This window comes from Notolepis coatsorum (assembly GCF_963971535.1).
Source record: "Notolepis coatsorum genome assembly, chromosome: 4".
NCBI classification, from domain to species: domain Eukaryota; kingdom Metazoa; phylum Chordata; class Actinopteri; order Aulopiformes; family Paralepididae; genus Notolepis; species Notolepis coatsorum.
In genome coordinates, this window is record NC_140168.1 from 26,925,538 (window position 1) to 26,945,403 (window position 19,866).

Sequence of the window (19,866 nt, forward strand, 5' to 3'; positions counted from 1 at the left end):
GGCGACGCGGTGGTTTATCCCCGGCTTCCGTGCGGCGCCGCCGGCTTGATACAGCTTCAGCAGCAGCAGCGGCGGTGCTCTGTTGTAGGAAGCCCTTCAATGACAGCGGCGCGCTCTCATATTTTGCGAATGCATAAACTATATCTTAAATTATGTGTCTAATATGGCTGTCGCTTATCAATGACTTCGCGACAGCCATATTAGACACATCGCCATAATTTAAGATATAGTTTATGCATTCGCAAATATGAGAGCTCTGTCATTGAAGTGGGTGGTGGCAGCATTACTAACAGTAGCGATTTTTATTGTTTTGTCATGACCAAACATAATCCCAACATAGATAGGAGGTGTACTGTATGTCAAATGTCGGTCATGTGGTGGAAGAGTTTAGTACAGTCACACAACAGAACACCGCTGTAGTACAGTCACACAACAGAACACCGCTGGTTCGACCAGCGCTCCTGCCGCGTCTCTCTTGCCGCAAGGGCGTGTGCTAGTGGATTGATTGATTGGCCATGTGGCCAATCAGAGAAACGCTGAACGAAAAGCTGAACACAAGTTGGTTGCCTTTAATATTCACGCACCCCGGGGAGCCCCGGAGGGACGGTAAACGATCGGAGGCTGGTCATGACGATCCCTACCGTCACCTCCGGGCATAGATGGACCGGCTGCAGTGGCGGAGGCGCCCTCTCTCCTCCTGGCCTTCTTTGCCGAAGGTCCAGCAGTGGCGGTGATAGCAGCGGCGGCTACGGCGGCGGAACCCCGACGACGAGCCTGCCGTCTGACTCCACCGGCGACATCGGGCGGGGGGAAATGAGGCTGGAGCACGGAACGCTCCTCCTGCATCTCCCTGCAGGTTGAGGTCATCAATTGCAGTGCCGACCCGAAAAGTCCAGCATCGGAGAGGGGTGCCATCAGAAGTGGAATACTCTTCTTCTCTGGCACACGCGCCTGCTCCAGCCAAAGGTGGCGCTGGACTAGAGTGGCCAGGGCGCATACTTTCCCAGCGGCTATGGCCTGCGGCTGGATCAGATGCAGGATGGCTCCTGCCGACTGGGCGAGCTGATCATGTTGCAAATCAGTCAGCTCCGTACCGCCCGTCAGTATCCCGGACATGAATCTCGCCAGCTGCGCGATGTTAGAAGTGGCAGCCAGAGATTGCGTCGCGGAGATAAATGACTGGTCACTCCAGAAAGCCAACCGCCTCGCCGATTTCCCTTGGGGAACCGGCTTCCGTAACGGCTCCCACACCACCTCAGGACAAAGGAGCGCCGCCATCGGCCTATCAAGCCGAGGCATGCCCTCCTTCATGCCTTCTACCAAACCCACCACCCTCGTGACTTGCACGTAGGCGGGGGTAAGGCCCATGATGTGGGAGACCACCTGTCCCTGACGGACGTAGGCCTCCATTGAGGGGAAAAATGGACAGACAACGTCCACCCCTCTCACCGGACGGCGTTGCCATAGATGACCTATGAGATCGTCAGGAACAGGAACAGGCAGTGGCTGCGGCAGCGGCATGCCGTTTGCGACTGCCGCCGCCGCCATGAGCTCGGGGAACAAAGCATGCAGTTCCCCCTGCATACTTTCCCCCACCGAGCTCACGTCCCTCACATGCAGCAGACTACTGGTTACAGAGCCACATTCTGATGTGGCTGATAGCAGGGCATCCCGCCGCCGAGTCGGAGGTTCTAACCCAACATCCGCGTACGAGGAATCCCAAGGAGACATCTCACCCCCCTCCAGTGTTACTTGGACGGGCGGGGGACATGTCTCCACCGGGGCTTCGAACAAGAACCCGTCCGCTTCTACCATGTAGTCCTCTGTTTCCATCGGCCATGGAGAATCAGACGCATCCTCATCCGGCTCCAGCAACTCACCAAAACCAGGCCGTTCGCGTCTACAAGCCACCATCTTGCGATGGGAGCGAGCTGACGCAAAAAGTTTGCGTCTCAAATCTCCCGCAACCAGAGGAGCCGGCCGCCCAACAGCGGACGACTCCCCGGAGGCAGAGGAACCAGAGCCGGAACCAGGCCATCGCACAGGAGACGGCGCTGGTGCACCAGCTCCTTGGAGAGTCAAACTATCCATCGGACGCCTACCGGGCGTGGCTGCCGACCACGAAAGAGGCCTCAACCCCGCTCCAAGACGCACGACAGAGGAGGCAATGGAGAACCGCTGGTGAAGGGTGACGTTGCTAGCGCGACCCTCCGAGGTAAACATTATGACTTAGCTTTTTTCTTTTTAAATATATGAGAGAAGAAAAAAGCAAGAAAAAATGTAAACACGTATCAACTTTCTTCGACTAAACAACCTCGTCAAGTGTGGGTATATACCAAGGCACTTCCTTGTGGTGAAAGTGAAGAAGGAGGCGAGTAGGTGACCACACACCTGCTTATGAAGGTAAGCGGATAGGGGTGTGGCCAGACGGATGTCGGTATGTAAAGGTACATTGTGGAGTTTTTTTATTCAGTGCTGTGCACGAAGTGAGGTTAGTGCAGAATGACGCTGAGAGGAAACCAGTATGAAATAGAACCTTATGTAGTGTGGTAGTGAAAGGTTAACCTGTAGAGTGGTAGTGAAAGGGTTAATCTTATGTAGTGTGGTAGTGAAAGGTTAACCTTCTGTAGAGTAGTAGTGAAAGGGTTAACCTTATGTAGTGTGCTAGTGAAAGGTTAACCTTCTGTAGTGTGCTAGTGAAAGGGATAATATACACACATTATGCAATATATTGAATGATGTATTGTGTTGTATTGGTATATGTATTGTTATTTTGGTATTGTTGTTATGTATCGTGGTGTGTGGGAAGCATTTTGGATGCAAAACACATTTATTTTGTGTCAGCAATGAGTATAATCTAATCTGTCAGCTTCATTATAGAAAATGTGATATGAAATAAATAATATGAAATAGAACCTACTGCATGAAAGCATGTTATTTCTTTCTCCAAATAATTGTACATTTGATTTTCTCCACCCAGGGTATAGACGGGCCTCCTGGGCCTAGAGGACCCCTTGGGGAACGAGTGAGTTCCTGGCTGTTTCCTTTCACTTTCATCATTATATATTTCTTAAACAAATGCAGCTCTCAGGTCTCTGAGCTCTGCTCTGCTCTGCTACTGCGGGAATCATGCACCATTAACCTGGCAGTGCTGTTAACGAGGCGTTAACGATACTGCGCCCTCGCAGTAGAGGTTAGATTTTTAAGAGCTGGATCTGTATATGTCTGATCATTATATATTTGTTTAAAAAGTCTGTCCATTATATATTTCTTATATATGTCTGATCATTATATATTTCTTATATATGTCTGATCATTATATATTTCTTATATATGTCTGAATGTCTGATCTTTTTTATCACATTAAACGTGTGTGTGTGTGTGTGTGTGTGTGTGTGTGTGTGTGTGTGTGTGTGTGTGTGTGTGTGTGTGTGTGTGTGTGTGTGTGTGTGTGTCTGCGCGCGTGTGTGTGATGTTTATAACAGGGACAAACTGGTCTGGGTGGACAGCGAGGTGAGGTTGGACCAAGAGGAGAGAAAGGAGTGACAGTAAGTCTGTTTATCTGTCTTTTAGTGTTCCATACTATCAGTGGTGCTGAAAGAAGCAGTGCCATTTAAAGACATGTCAATCTTATTATCGGCTATACACACATATTCCCTTGTAGTCGTAGATAAAAAAAAATTATTAAGCAATTTCTCTTGGAAAATACAGGTCTGTTTGTAAAATGTAAACAAAGTCAATAGTGGAGCGGCATTGTTTCAACTGCATCGTTTCAACAGGGGGCGCCGTACTACAATGTAACGTCTCGTGATGTAATGACTGTTGATGCGTAGAATTATGGTCTTTTAGACTTCTGATTTGTATGTTTTTTGTTTAACCCTTTCACTACCACACTACAGAAGGTTAACCCTTTACTATCACACTACAGACGACCTGCTGTCGTGTGGCAGTGAAAGGGTTAACCTTCGGTATTGTTGCAGTGAAAGGGTTAACCGTTTGGTAGTGCGGCGGTGAAAGGATTAATGCCCTTGTTTTTATGTTGAAACTTGTTGTGTGCCGTGTTGGTCAGGACTCCCTGGAAGAAGAGATCTTGTATCTCAATGGGACATTCCTGGATAAATAAAGGATAAAAAATAATAAAATAAAAAATAATTGTGGTTTCACCTGCTCCTTCACAGGGAGACCGGGGAAAGGATGGAGTATACGGGTCAAAAGGTGACAAAGGTGAACATGTGAGTAAGAGATGTACATTCAACTACAGCTGTGAGAAGAAAAAAAACCAAACCTGACCTGTTATGAACTGAGCAACATTTCCATATTTGAAAATGGACAAATTGATCCCCCTCACTACTTTTACGGACTCTATTGTAGAGTTGTACACACACCTGCAACTGTCACTCAGCCTTTTAACTGTAATTTGCCTGTTCTGCTTCATGTATATGTATAGTACCTTGTAATTGTATTGGGTTGTTTGTTTAATATGTGTCCCTTACCTCTGTGATGTATGAAATTGTTATCAAAATCACAATATGACTACAATATTAAAATGGCTGGGGCAAGTTCAATTGCAACGCAGGTGCAATATTTATTAAAGGCAAACATGTGTGTCAAAATACCAACAACACAGAGTATTGTGGATCTGCAGGGACCTACGTATTCTACAGACTTAAAGGTGCTATAGGTAACATTCAGCCACTAGATGTCGCACTAGGGCATCATTTATCCAATCAAGTGCATTCCACGTGGGGGAAATGGGAAGTCGGGAGGGGATACTGTTATTATACACCTTTCTAAACGCTCTGTGGATGTATTATAAAGAAATTAATAAAAAGAATACTCTATATCTACTATATCAAAATGTTATCTATACAGCACCTTTAAGAAAACATTTCTGTTTGGTACAGATCCCTGCAAAAGAAATCACACCATGATCTTAATGTGTTTCTCAATGAAAATGAGACTAATGCTGCAAAAACTATTCTCTCTAATATCATCAATCGTAGCGCATATCAGTGAAAATAATCACAATTAGATATTTTTTTCCCAAGCGCTCAGCCCTATATTTAGCGGTAATAAGGTAATTAGTATAGAGATGATAAGTGTGTGATGTTCCCTGCCTCAGGGTGAAGTCGGAGGCAGAGGAGTGCCTGGGATTCCAGGAAATGTGAGTAAAAGTGGCTGCTTTTCAGACGTGCAAATCAGCATGAATGAATGTTTACCCTGTGGTACGTGATATTACACATAAAGGCTATCTTTATATTTTGCCATCTTTAAGTTAACAGCTCCATATACAAAGACACCATAGAGACCATGATTCAGTTTGCTATCTTTAAGTTAACAGCTCCATATACAAAGACACCATAGAGACCATGATTCAGTTTGCTATCTTTAAGTTAACAGTCCCATATACAAAGTAACCATAGAGACCATGATTCAGTTTGCTACTGTATCTTTATGTTAACAGTTCCATATACAAAGACACCATAGAGACCATGATTCAGTTTGCTATCTTTATGTTAACAGCTTCATATACAAAGTATAGTAAGTAGTAACCATAGAGACCATGATTCAGTTTGCTATATGTATGTTAACGATAGGTTATGGAGTAATGGTGACGCTCGGCGTCACTACTGCACTGTACCTCGCTCGTGCACGCGCACTGAATAAAAAATTCCACAATGTACCTTTACATCCCAACATCCGTCTGACCACACCCCTATCAGCTTACATTTACATTTACATTTAGTCATTTAGCTGACGCTTTTATCCAAAGCGACTTACATGTTCTGTACGACAAGCCATCAGGAAGGGCACATATCAGCTGAGCAACAATGTTCATCAAAGTGTTGAGTGCTACAGTGTAGGTTAGTTTATTAGGACAAGTGCATGACAGTAAGGTTTTTTTTTTTTTTTTTTTTAATTCAGATAATGGTTGAAGAAGTGCGTCTTTAGTCGACGGCGAAAGATTGGACGTGTTTCGGCTGTCCTAACTGGGGTGGGTAGTTCATTCCACCATTGTGGGGCAAGGACTGAGAATAGGCGACTTCTCTTTGATGACCCTCCCGGAGCTTTGATAGGAGTAGGTCTGAGGCGGCCAGAAGATGCAGAGCGTAGGGGTCTTGAGGGTGTGTAGTTAGAGACCATTGACCGGAGGTAGGCGGGAGCGGTTCCCTTTGCCGCACGGTATGCTAGGTCGAGGGCCTTGAAGCGGATTCGTGCAGCAATGGGGAGCCAGTGCAGGTCCCTAAGAAGTGGGGTGACATGGGCCGACTTCGGTAGGTTTGAGATCAGGCGGGCCTCTGCGTTCTGAATGAGTTGAAGAGGCTTAGTGGCAGTGGCCGGGAGGCCAGCGAGCAGTGCGTTGCAGTAGTCGAGGCGGGAGATGACTGTTGATTGGACAAGGAGTTGGGTGGCTTCTTTTGTCAGGAAGGGGTGGATCCTTCTGACGTTGCTCAGGAGGAATCGGCAGGTTCTGGTTGTCGCTGCGATGTGAGCAGAGAAGTTCAACTGGTCGTCGAGGACAACACCAAGGTTCTTGGCGGTCGGGGACGTGGTCACAGCTGCATTCTCGACTGTGATGGAAAGGTCGGTCAGGGCGGAGGATTTGGCCGGAAGGTGGAGCAATTCTGTTTTGCTTAGGTTCAGTTTGAGGTGGTTGGTCGTCATCCAGGCGGAGATGTCGGACAGACAGGCCGAGATCCGCTCAGAGACGTGGATATCTGAGGGAGGGAAGGAGAGGAAGAGTTGAGTATCGTCGGCATAACAATGGTAGGAGAAGCCATGAGACGTGATAATGTTACCCAGTGATTTAGTGTAGAGAGAGAAGAGAAGGGGTCCTAAAACCGAGCCCTGGGGGACACCCGCCCGCAGGAGGCGGGTGGCCGACAGGGTCCCTCTCCATGACACTTGGTAGGAGCGGTCATTGAGGTATGATGACAGCCATGTCAGCGCAGAGCCAGCCACTCCCATTCCTACGAGGGCCGCGAGGAGGATCTGGTGGTTGACTGTGTCGAAGGCTGCAGATAGATCTAGGAGAATCTGGACAGAGGAGAGGCCTTTCGCTTTTGCTAAGTGAAGTGCCTCTGTGACCGCAATGAGGGCTGTCTCTGTGGAGTGACCAGTCCTGAAGCCTGACTGATTAGGGTCTAGGAGGTCATTCTGTAAGAGATAAGCAGTAAGTTGGCTGGATACAGCACGTTCAAGTGTTTTAGAAAGGAAGGAGAGAAGAGAGACAGGACGGTAGTTGCCTATGACGGTAGGGTTCAGGGATGGTTTTTTTATGAGGCTTACCTTCATAAGCAGGTGTGTGGCCACCTACTCGCCTCCTTCCCAAGCTTTCACCACAAGGTGAGATCAAGGGCTGCAGCGGCGTCTGACGCCGAGCGTCACCATTACTCACAGAACTTCGTTCTGTGTCGTATGGCTCCGCTCGGCGTCACTACTGCACAAGGAAGGCCGAGCGAGAGCCATCGCCCGACAAATGTACCCCGCTGAGGCCCCCCACAACCATCAGATCGGGGAGGACCGAGCCCCCCCGACCCCCCCTAATGGAGGGCACCCCCCCTATTGGAGGTTCCCGGGAGGGCGACGGACCCGACCGTGCGAAGAGGCACTCAAGCAACTCAACGCACAGGGTGAGCAGACCGTGGCTTGACCCCACGACTACACACACGCACAACCCGCATGCCACCCGGGAACGAACGGAAGGAACAACCTCGTTACTGCCCCCAGAATCATGGGGTCAAGAGCAAACCCAACCCTGTGGCAAGGCCGTAGCAGCGGAGCACGAAGGAAGACCCAGACCCACCGAAGGGACTGGATCCCCTGGAAAACGGGGGCCCGGAGAGGTCAATGACGCCAGGCATCAAGACCCCACCAGGCGGTCACTTAGTGACACCGCCCCCCACATCGCCAGCGTATTCGGATAAGGCCCCTCCAAGAGCGAGCCCTTTCCCCCCAATAGCACACCGCCTGGCATACTGACCCTGCAGAACAGGCAGTCAGCATGGCCATAAGCATTCAAGAGGTTAACCAACGGAAGCAGGCAGCGTACCGGGGAAACCAGGCAACAGGCTGTAACCTGAGCCTGGAGCACTGCGGACGAGACAGGCGCCAAAGGAGTCAGCTGAAAACAGCCTCCCCGGCGGAAGGGGCGTATGCTGGCGTTGTTGATCACCATGACAAAGCCTCCTTTAAAAAAAAAAAACCAGAGGGTATGAGGCAGAGAAGGCTGACATGATTGGCAGACGTCATGAACGTGCAGGGGCACACTCAACCGGGTAACCCGGGAGGTGACTCTGCCCCAACACACCAGGGAACCAACCACCCTGTCGTTACCCTATGCGGTGGTTGTTCCTATAACCCCTCAGGAAACTCCAAAACACACCTGCGGGCATTATACCGCAGTACAAGTGTTTCAGTTTTCAAAAAAGGGTTATTCCAGGCCTACGGGTTGACGAAACATTACTTCGGACCGGGCCCGGCGGCACGGGAAGCACAGAGTTACCAGAGGAGGTCCAAGACCACCCCAACAGCCCCCTCTTCGCCACGCGTGAGAGAGGAGCGAAAAGAATGGAGAACCAGCCCCAAGCACGCCGCACTTGGTATTCCCAGGCGGTCTCCCAACCAAGTACTAACCAGGACCAAACCTGCCTAGCGGCCGAGATCGAACGAGATCGGGCGTGTACAGGTTGGCATGGCCGTAAGCCATTACGACAGTGCAGAGTACAATATGTACCCAACAATGGTCTCCATAGCGCCTAACCCTGCGACACCCGGACCGACCTGTCATTTTCCCCCCCGAAAAAAGCACAAGTCCCTCAGGGTACCAGAACAGCAGATCTGCATCCCCGGCGGACAACAGGTTTAACTGATCTGGACCAGCGTGACCAGAACCAGTCCCGTGCCCTAACCACGCCGACATGCCTACTCCAGGAGAAGGGGCAGATATGCGTGTTGATCTTAAAACATGAAAAGAAGGCGCCACCCAGACGGTCGGTGAGAACCGCGCCCGGTGGCCCACCCCAAGGGCGTGAGACCCCTCTACATATGTTCAGATCCATTTCGTCATCATCCCCCAGATATGAACGAGAATCCGTCGATAACCAATACAGGTCGTCGGAAGAGGAAAAAACCTCCATCCCAGTTGCTTTATAAAAACGCTGTTTTAACCACAAGCAACCAAGGCGTGCTAGTCACCCGCCTGATCTTCAACAGAACACCCAGAGCTAGCACTTAAGCGTGCGTCGGGACACAACCACATCAATGAACAGGCTATTTAGACCCTTCAGTGAATCCCCAAGGCGCCCATTGGAACGACAAGAGGGGTGTGGTGCTTCCTAAACTCCAACTCTTTTTAATAAAAAAGAAGGAAGCACCAACAGCATGAATCCCAGTCTACACAGCCGAGGGTAAAACTGTTTATATTTTTACATCCAGTCACCCCTTCCACAGAGGATTTAGACCGAAATTCCCCAGAAAGCCTTCCCACGTGAGTCGTAGAATGAAAAAGCCATGGCAACTGCGAGTCACGTGACCAACTGACTCAAGTTACACATAAAATCGAGCCTAGCGGACCCGTAAGTCCTACGCTCTAACCCGACACTTTGACACAACAGATCTTACGTAAAGATCTAACTCACGGAAGCCATCGTCATAGCAACGTATCGTATGCTATGACGGGGGGAAACCCCACACACAACTCCTGTTAATAGGAGCAGAGTCAGGACAACCCTTCCCCCCCCCCCCCCAGCCAAGGCGTGTAACGGCTTGGCCCTGACTGGCCCAACAGGAGATGAGAAAACACATTTGACCAATCAAGTGGGAAGGAGGGGTTTATTCGGCACCCCCTCACAAAACCCTTCCCCCTACACACAATAACAACTGTAGTATATGAAACCTTTGGTAGAATGCCAATGAATAGCGCAAGCTAATACAATGCATGCTACCCACAGACTGTGAACAGGTTTTACAACAAAACCAAGTCGTGTGTGTGTGTGAATCCTACACCCGCATTCCATGTTGTACATAGAAAAAACACTGATAGAGAGTATAACGGCTAGGCCGTGGAACGTGTGTATACGAGCATTACTGCAACTAACACAACAGTGTTGTAGTTCAACATTACTTTGTGTGTAAGCAACAGACCATACAACCAGCTTCTACCTGCATGTGGAGCGTCAGGCCGAGATAGAAACTCTTCTATAACTGAGTGTATGTTGCAGACCTTGCTTTAATCTCATAACACGAACGTAACTCATCCATCAATGTATACCAATGCAGATTCACACTTTGCAACCTCATCATATGTTTTGGTGAAGAAACACACAGTTTGTTTAACCAAAAAATACAGTCCCCCTTTAGAGGGGACTTTTTATTTAAGGAAACAAATAATATGAGAGGGGTAAACAGAGGGGACCGCATGGGGAAAAAAGTCACTGCCTAGCGGCGTCTGCTGCCTCGAGCCGCTCGGGCTTTGCCACCCCGAGAAGCCCCGGAGGGACGGTAGGTAATCGGTTGCTGGTCTCGTCGATCCCTACCGTCTCCTCCGGTCGTAGATGGGCCGGCTGTAGCAGCAGCACCGTCTCTCCTCCTGGCCTTCGTCGACGGGCCAGCAGTGGCGATGGAGGCAGTGGCAGCCACGGCGGAGGAAGCTCGACGACGTGGAAGCCGTCTGACTCCACCGGCGATGACGGGAGGTGGAAAATGGGGTTGGAGCACGGATCTCTTCTCTGCCATCTCTCTGCATGTTGAGGTCATCAATTGCAGGGCCTTCCCGAACAGTCCAGCATCGGAGAGGGTGGCCGTCAGAAGAGGAGCCCTCTTCTTCTCCGGCACACAGGCCTGCTCCAGCCAAAGGTGGCGCTGGATCAGAGTTGCCAGGGCGCGCACTTTCCCAGAGGCTATGGCCTGCACCTGAGTCAGATGCAGGACAGCTCCTGCCGCCTGGATGAGCTGATCATGTTGTACCTCCGACCGCTCCGTGCCGCCCGTCATTATCCCGGATACAAATCTTGCCAGCTGTGCGATATTAGACGCAGCAGCCAGCGATTGTGTACCCGCGATGAACGACTGGTCACTCCAATACGCCAACCGCCTAGCCGATTTTCCTTGGAGAACCGGCTTGCATAACGGCTCCCACACCACATCCGGACAGAGGAGAGCGGCCATCGGCCTATCAAGCCGTGGCACACCCTCTCTCATACCTTCAACCAAACCCACCACCCGCGTAACTGGTACGTAGGCGGGAGTGAGGCCCATGATGTGGGACACCACCTGGCCCCGACGAACATAGGCCCCCATTGAGGGGGAAAATGGGTAGACAACGTCCACCCCTCTCACCGGGCGACGCTGCCAGAGATGACCTATTAGATCATCAGGGACAGGAGCAGGCAGTGGCTGCGGCAGCGGCACGCCGTTTGCAGCGGCCGCCACCGCCATAAGCTCGGGGAACAAAGCCTGCAGTTCCCCCTGCAGACTTTCCTCCACCGAACCCGCATCCCTCACATGCAGCAGGCTTCGACTGGTTAAGGAGCCACAGTCTGATGTGGCTGATAGTAGGGCATCCTGCCGATGAGGCCGAGGGGTTTCCCCGACATCCTCGAACAAGGCGCCCCAAGGAGACATATCCCCCCCCTCCAGTGTTACCTGGACGGGTGGGATATTCGTCTCTACTGGGCCTTCAAACAAGAACCCGTCCGCCTCTACCATGCAATCCTCTGTTTCCATTGGGCAGCTAGAGACCGACGCATCCTCGCTGGTCTCCAGCAATTCCCCAAACCCAGGCCGTTCGCGTCTGCAGGACACCATCTTGCGACGGGACCGAGCAGACGCAAAAAGTTTGCATCTCAAATCCTCCGGAACCAACGGAACCGGCCGTTCAACAACGGACGATTCCCCGGAAACAGAGGAACCAGAGCCAGGACCAGGCCATCGCAGAGGCGACGGCATCGTTGCACTGGCTCCTCGGAGAGGCAAACTACCCATCGGATGCCTACCGGGCGTGGCTGCCGACCACGAACGCGGCAACAGCCCCGCACCAGAACGCACGACGGAGGCGGGAATGGAGAACCGCTGGTGAAGAGTGGTTCTACGACTCTCCGAAGTAGACATTATGACTTAGATTTTTCTCTTGAATATGTATGAGAGAAGAAAAAAATAAGCACAATGTAAACTCGTCTCAACGTTCTTCAACTAGCAACCTCGTCAAGTGGGGATCTACCGAAGGCACTTCCTTGTGGTGAAAGCGAAGAAGGAGGCGAGTAGGTGGCCACACACCTGCTTATGAAGGTAAGCTGATAGGGGTGTGGTCAGACGGATGTTGGGATGTAAAGGTACATTGTGGAATTTTTTATTCAGTGCGCGTGCACGAGCGAGGTACAGTGCAGTAGTGACGCCGAGCGGAGCCATACGACACAGAACAGCTTCATATACAAAGTATAGTAAGTAGTAACCATAGGCGGCTAGGTGGTGTAGTGGGCAAGGCACTCGCCACCAGTGTGGAGACGCTAGGATTCGCGTGTTCGAATCCAGCTCTCCACATTGTTTTCAGTTTAGCTGGTCGTCCGCAGTAATACACATTGGCCGTATTACGGGGAGGGAAAACTGAAGGGTGGGGATCGAACGTTGTGAACAAGCGACTCCTACAAGTCGGTTGGTGCGCCTGCGCAGTAGAATCAGGAAGTGTCGGGGGCAGCGTGAGCCTCCCACGCGTTACTCCTCGACACTGAGAGATCGAGCTGCGCAGGTGAAAAGATGCGACTGCTGTTACCTCAAGTACCGGAGGGGACTTGTGCTATGTATGACTTAGTCCACATTGCAGCCGGCTTGTGGGAGGCAAGAAACAGCATTCGTGACAGGGGAGGGTTGAATTGGATGATACGAAAATTGGGATGGGAGAAAATATAGAAAAATGGGAGAAAAAGTAGATAAAAAAAAAGTAAGTAGTAACCATAGAGAACAAGATTCAGTTTGCTATCTTTATGTCAACAGATTTTCTTCATGTCTGTTTTCTTCTTTTTCTCAGGTGGCGACTGTTATCCCAGAGCCTGGTGAACCGGTAAGTAGTATTGACTTATTGAAGAGTCCATAGACAATAATAGGCTTGTTTCTATTTTAAAATAGTCAATACCACACAGTCTTCATTTTCCTTCTACTCAAGTCAACCACACAGCCATTATTATCATTATTATTATTATTATTATTATTATTATTATTATTATTATTATTATTATTATTATTATTATTATTATTATTATTATTATTATTATTATTATTATTATTATTATTATTATTATTATTATTATTATTATTATTATTATTATTATTATTATTATTATTATCATTATTATCCACATAACTTGAAACCTATAAATATATCACAGGTGCTGTGTATCATAGCACACTGTCTTTTATCACTGAGGAATACATTTCTCACTCACGTTGTATTTTATATGAAAAAGTGGGATGGCCTTTAACTAAGAGAATGGACTTGCATTGCATTTTATTTATCATAGGCTCTGCTTATGAAACATCCCTATTATCTCTGCTCTTTGACTTGACTTAAGCCTTTGCACTCCCTGCGGAGCATAGGCCACTTACGATTTCTTTCAATGTTGCGTGGTTTTTGGATGTTGTGCCATCCCAGTCCAGCCTTTTTCATTTCCCCTTCCTTCGTACATGGTGCGCACGTTCCATGTTCCAATCTTTGTAGGTTTCCTGGTTGGGAGGACATTCGATCTCCTAGCTTCCCAGAGGCTTTGGCTAGCAGACGTCATATTTTCCATTTCGGATCCACCACCGGGAGACCTTGTGCTCAAGTTATCTGTCAGTGTTTTCGTAATCAAAAGTTAACCTCTGAGCGGGGGATTGGCCTACCCAGAGGTGCTTTTTTGTCATGGTAGTGCTCCCTTAGCCCTTTGCCCTCTCAGGCCCACCGGGCAGTGGTTGAACCATTCTTCGTCTGTTCCCTCTCCTGAGACCAGTTTGCCATGGGTGACCCTACCAGGAGCACTAGGCTCCAGACAACATAGCTCTCAGGATCCTAAGGACACGCAAACCTCTCCACCGCTATTGATTGATTGATTGAAAAGTTTATTAACAGATTGCAGAATGGGTACAGTACAGTACAGCTCAATACATACAATTGTTAAGGGGATGCAGACCAGAGAAAGACTTTCGTCTTGTTTACATCAGGGTCCCCCATTTTCAATTCATCATAACATATATGACATACATGACATACAGATAGACAGTACTGCTACATCTATACATTTATGACATCTCAGATTTGCAAATACAGTACTGTTTGTGATACAAAAAGTGTCCAGAAAAAGAGTGTATATACTTTAGACGTAGAAACTGTACATTGGAGGAGGTTGGGTGGGTGGGGTGGGGTTGGTGGGTGGGGGCTGTACATTGGAGGGGGGGGGGGTTGGGGTAGGGGACGACGACACTGTACACTGTACATTGGAATACTGACAAAGCCATACTTGGTAATTTACTGTACAACTGGGTTAAGACATTTGTAGGGGCCAGTTTCGAATTGCAGTCTTTGAGAGTGTTTTTGAAAGTGGGTAGTGATTCACATTCCTTTACAGCTTTGGGTAGGTGATGGTTCCAGGACGAAGATGTATCTCTGCTCTTTGATTGTTTTTAAATACAGCACATATGGGACTAGGTCACATTACTTACAAACTGAGTTTGGCAACATTTTTAAATATAATTTTGAACTGTACTTTTTTCCAAAGTGTTTTTGTATGTCTATTGTAAACAGGTCACACATGAAAAAGAAACCTCTGTCTCATGTCTCATAAGGAATATCTTATCTTATCGTGTGTGTTTTACCTGTATAAATTAAGGACAAATAAATACATTCATAAATAAATACAATGTGTCCATTTGTTTCCCTCCCCCTATAGGGAATACCTGGAGAGAAGGGAGAGAAGGGCGACCAAGGCAAACCAGGGGAACAGGTCAATCTTTGTTTGTTGTTGTTTATTTTACTGCTTGTACAGGTATTTACTTTCAATTATTTTCCCCTAGAGCAAAAGCTGTGGTTTGTAGCGCTGTCCACTAGATGTCAGTAGAGATTCAATATGCATTCAGCCAACTAGCTCCTTATGACCTCAACATGGGCGTTCCATGAACGTTAGTACTTTGCAAACTACAATTAAATACAGTCGTTTTGCCCATTTATTGCATTTGCTAGAACTTTATTCATTTATCAATACCAATACCAGTTCTGATATTTTATACTAGTTCTAAAATGGTCTTCAATGTCTTTATTATAGGATAAAGCACCATTCGTTATGTTCAAGTTCAAGTTTCAAGTTTTGTTTTATTTGTATGTACTGTACATTACATTGAAATGCTTGGTTCTGTATGAGCCCCCTGAGAATGTGCTTCATACAGTAAAAAAGTTAAAAGAATAAAGTCCAAACACTATACAATATACAAACTAAAGTACAACCTAAAGTACAAAATTCAAACAATGAGGTACAAAAATGCCAACTTAAAAAAGAAATTTTAAATGCAAAAACAAGGTATCATCCATAGTAGTGCAAATCTTTTTGTAATAAATAGATATACAATATAGTGTAATGTTAAACGTGTTTAAAGTGAATGTTAAAGGTGTTTGTCTAGCACATTGTTTGAACTCCTATTCAATATGTATATACATGCCATGTGCTTTCCAAAATGAATACCCAGCCTCAAGGCCGACACAAGTAGAGAACGGCCTACTACCATAGGTCTGCAAATAACCCTCTTACAGAAACAGGCCTATAATAATCATATCTCAGACAGGATATCTATATTAAATCTACAGTAACTTCATCGTAAAAACATGCATGTTAATGTCTTGTGATATGAACAGCGTCTGTGGCTGATTTCCTTAATTTAATTTCCTTTGACTCTGAAATTCCACCGTGTGGAAGTAATGGATGCCCTGTTAATTATTTTGTCACAGGCCATTATTACATAAATTATTCAATCATGCATATTGCTGCTATTATTATTATTATGAAGAGCCTCCATTAGTTCCCCATCAGCATCACTGGGTACGAGGAGCTCACCACCAAATTGCAGCTAACAATCCCCTTTAACCCTTTCACTGCCACACGACAGAAGGTTAACCCTTTACTATCACACAACCGATAAGGACTGGCGTGAGTTCTGTCCTTAAAGCGTTTGCAATTGAAAAGTCACTGCTGTAGGTCTGAGGCGGTGACATCAAGGTGTGCGTGTCAATCTGCACTGCTGTAGGTCTGAGGCAGTGACATCAAGGTGTGCGTGTCAATCTGCACTGCTGTAGGTCTGAGGCAGTGACATCAAGGTGTGCGTGTCAATCTGCACTACTGTAGGTCTGAGGCAGTGACATCAAGGTGTGCGTGTCAATCTGCACTGCTGTAGGTCTGAGGCGGTGACATCAAGGTGTGCGTGTCAATCTGCACTACTGTAGCTAACCTCTCTGTGATGTCCTTCAAGGGTCAACGAGGATTGCCTGGTGAACAAGGCTTTAAGGGAACGATTGGACTACAGGTAAGGAGCTAGTGATCTTTATTTAGCTTTTACTTCTTCTGTACAGGATGCCGTGCTTCACACTCACACAGAAACACACCTTCACACCAGGGAGCTGCCCAGTACAACCACAGTCTGACACTGTTGGCCACTAGGAGCTGCCCAGTACAACCACAGTCTGACACTGTTGGCCACTAGGAGCTGCCCAGTACAACCACAGTCTGACACTGTTGGCCACTAGGAGCTGCCCAGTACAACCACAGTCTGACACTGTTGGCCACTAGGAGCTGCCCAGTACAACCGACCACTGCTTAGATCCTCATGAAGTGGTTGGGGTTAAAGTGCCTTGCTCAATGGGTATTACGGGGAGGGGGAAAACATCATTGATTCACTTCCCCCTCAGACATATTTTTCACGTCATTCCCAGGGATCAAACATGGGCGACCTTCTGGTCACCAGTCCACTTCTCTAACATAAATCTTTAGTTTTTTTTACATAAATTTTTTATTATTATTATTATTATTATTATTATTATTATTATTATTATTATTATTATTATTATTATTATTATTATTATTATTATTATTATTATTATTATTATTATTATTATTATTATTATTATTATTATTATTATTATTATTATTATATGTGTTTTTATCAATTTCATTTCATATTTTTGGGCAGGAATGTGAATGAATACAACCATTCATTGTATCTTCAATATTCAATATACATTTTTGATTGCCTTTATGCTTTCTGTTTTTCTTTCTCATTTTTGTCTTCTTATTTTAATTGTCTTACTAAAACATTCTGTATTTGTATTCTGTTGTATTATTTTCTTGTGAAGACCCCAGGAAGACTAGCGGTCATTCATTTGACAGCTAATGGGGATCCTAATAAAACATAAACATAAACATTCAGGCTACCGCAGCCCTCAGTCTCAGTACCTCGTTTTGTAATCTTAAATAAAGTGTAAAATAATGATTTGATGTTTTTTTTACCTTCAACCCAGGGTGTGAAAGGTGCATCCGGAGTTAAAGGAGAAACCGGACGTGTCGGCGACCTTGTGAGTTACGGTTTCAACTGTGAGTTTAGTGCTGAGTGTCACGATGTACCGCAGACGCCTGGCTAACTGCTATGTGTCGTTCTCTCTCAGGGCCCGCCTGGACATATCGGCACCGTGGGCATGCGTGGATTACCAGGCAACGTGGTAGGTCCATTTGTGTAACTGGGGGATATTAAACGGACACAGGCTTACTTAAAAAAAATCATCAAAATAATCGAACGTACCAATCATGACTGTGTCTACTGTATGACATAATGAGGAGGATTACTACTATTGAGGTAAAGCAAGAATATGAACCATGCTGTGTGATAACAAATCCATTCTTTGGAGTGTGTGACTGACGTGAAGTCTCCATAGGGCATCCCTGGAATCCTCGGACCTCCTGGGGCAGTCGGGCAGAGAGGAGAGAAGGTTGGTTCCCTGTCCCAGTGGACCTCAACCTGGGGGTTGCGAAAAGATATACAGTACACATACATTATCATGTTTATAACATTTCCTGTGAGATAATGAATATTTGAAAGGGAAAACCCTCCTCCAGTCATTAATCAAGTTGAATAGTCCGAAACGGGTAATAAAAAAAATCATTATTTAGTGTCAAAGTTTGCCATTCTATCTATGCTTGACTATGTATGGGGTTCGTAAACGGGCGTCCCTCTCTTTTTTAGGGGTCATGAACCGAAGGGGTCGAGAACCACTGGCCTATTTTTTTTAATAGAGACCTTGCACAGAATGTTTGTGTAGTTCTCTTTCTTCCAGTGAACTACCGTTGGTAACCACTTTCAAACGTCTTGGTTCTGTGCAGTAAAACACTGGAAAAACGCTGTTCTACCGAGACTTGTTTACAAGATCCAGTAATGAGACACCAAACGATTCCATTTTTGTTTATATATTTCTCATTATACTGTATCAACACATAGCAACCGTCGCGTTGCACGTAGCAACCGCCACGTAGCGCAACATAGCGCACAGTCGTCTCTTCCAACATGGAGGAAAAACAGGCATTTTAAACACTCCGCGAAAAAGGCCTCTATTCAAGGGCTTGGCGTGGAAAAAGGAAATTACAAAAGCACCATCATTCCTGTTCAGTGCGGTTTGGCAGGTATTGCTGAGCGAGACAGAAAATCTGATTGCAAACAGTGTGTGACCTTGTTCTCCATTACCGTTTCATTAAGGATTGTTTTAGAATCTGTCTCGCTGCCCCATGGCATGTGGTCCTCGGCACGCACGGCTTTCACAATTGCATTTCAGGACAGGTAGCCGGCTATTCCATCTCATCCCTCTTTCATTATCTCTCTCCTTCTTCCCTCTTTCACGAGGGAGCGTCGTCGGAGGAGGTGTAATTTGTTCAGCGAGGGGCTGTTTGTGACCCTTCTCCCGAGTGGAGGCATGAAAACAAAGCAGCTACTGAAAGTAGAACACGACCAAGTGACCCGGCGTAAAGTGTTATGTGGAAGCTGTTAACGCTGCGTGAAATATTGTAATTATGTGTAATTCTTGAGTGAATCTAATTTCCTACATACGTACAAATCTCGGTTAACATCTGCGGAGATCGGTTACACCTGTTCTATCTGTAGATATCTGTTGACGTCGTAGATATGTACAGTAGATATGTTGTGTAGATATGTAGACATGCTTGTAGATATGTAGATATGCTTCCACTTAGTGCCTAGAGTTTGTACTGAACTTGGTAGATCTGCCGTTGGCTTCTCTGCCCCTTCATCATGGAATACCCTGCAGGAAACTCTGAAACTAGACACTCTAGTGTCTATGGGTCGGTTTAGAACCTCGATGACCAATCAGGACATGTTTTGTGTGCTCTCCATTGTCCATTTGTTCATTGTTCTGATTGTCGTTTCTGTATTCATTAACGCACTATGACACTGTAAATGAGTTTAACTACTAGTGTATTTATCGAGTATAAACAAAGATTGAATGAATTAATCTAAATAGATTTCATCACTTTTATTTTATTACATATTTTCTATTGTTTTTTAACCTCTATGCATTGTGTAGTGCTGCTGACGACAAGGCAATTTTGCTCTCATTATTATTATTATTAGTATTAGCATTATCATTATTATTATCATTATTATTGTAACTGAGGGGTACAATTCCCTGACTGTATTACTAGATATGATACTTACTACCACTACCTTTGTACTTAATATTCGGCCACCCAGTACACGGCATAAATATATTATCATGAACACTCTCACGTAGATGAAACGGATCCAACACAAATGTACGAATTAGAAACAGGTCTTTATTTCCTACACAGCGAT

The 19,866-nt window shown here is 46.5% G+C and overlaps 1 protein-coding gene across 5 annotated transcripts in view; it reads left to right on the forward strand.

The window, feature by feature from the left end:
* col22a1 (collagen, type XXII, alpha 1) overlaps window positions 1-19,866 on the forward strand; it is a 142,989-nt gene that overhangs the window by 88,973 nt on the left and 34,150 nt on the right. For all 5 annotated transcript variants that reach the window (XM_084313585.1, XM_084313586.1, XM_084313587.1 and 2 more), the window contains 10 exons: window positions 2,981-3,025; window positions 3,486-3,548; window positions 4,179-4,232; window positions 5,123-5,164; window positions 13,025-13,057; window positions 14,919-14,972; window positions 16,486-16,539; window positions 17,531-17,584; window positions 17,675-17,728; window positions 17,942-17,995. In XM_084313585.1, coding sequence (XP_084169711.1) covers window positions 2,981-3,025; window positions 3,486-3,548; window positions 4,179-4,232; window positions 5,123-5,164; window positions 13,025-13,057; window positions 14,919-14,972; window positions 16,486-16,539; window positions 17,531-17,584; window positions 17,675-17,728; window positions 17,942-17,995 — 507 coding nt within the window. The remainder of the gene's footprint in view (window positions 1-2,980; window positions 3,026-3,485; window positions 3,549-4,178; window positions 4,233-5,122; window positions 5,165-13,024; window positions 13,058-14,918; window positions 14,973-16,485; window positions 16,540-17,530; window positions 17,585-17,674; window positions 17,729-17,941; window positions 17,996-19,866) is intronic.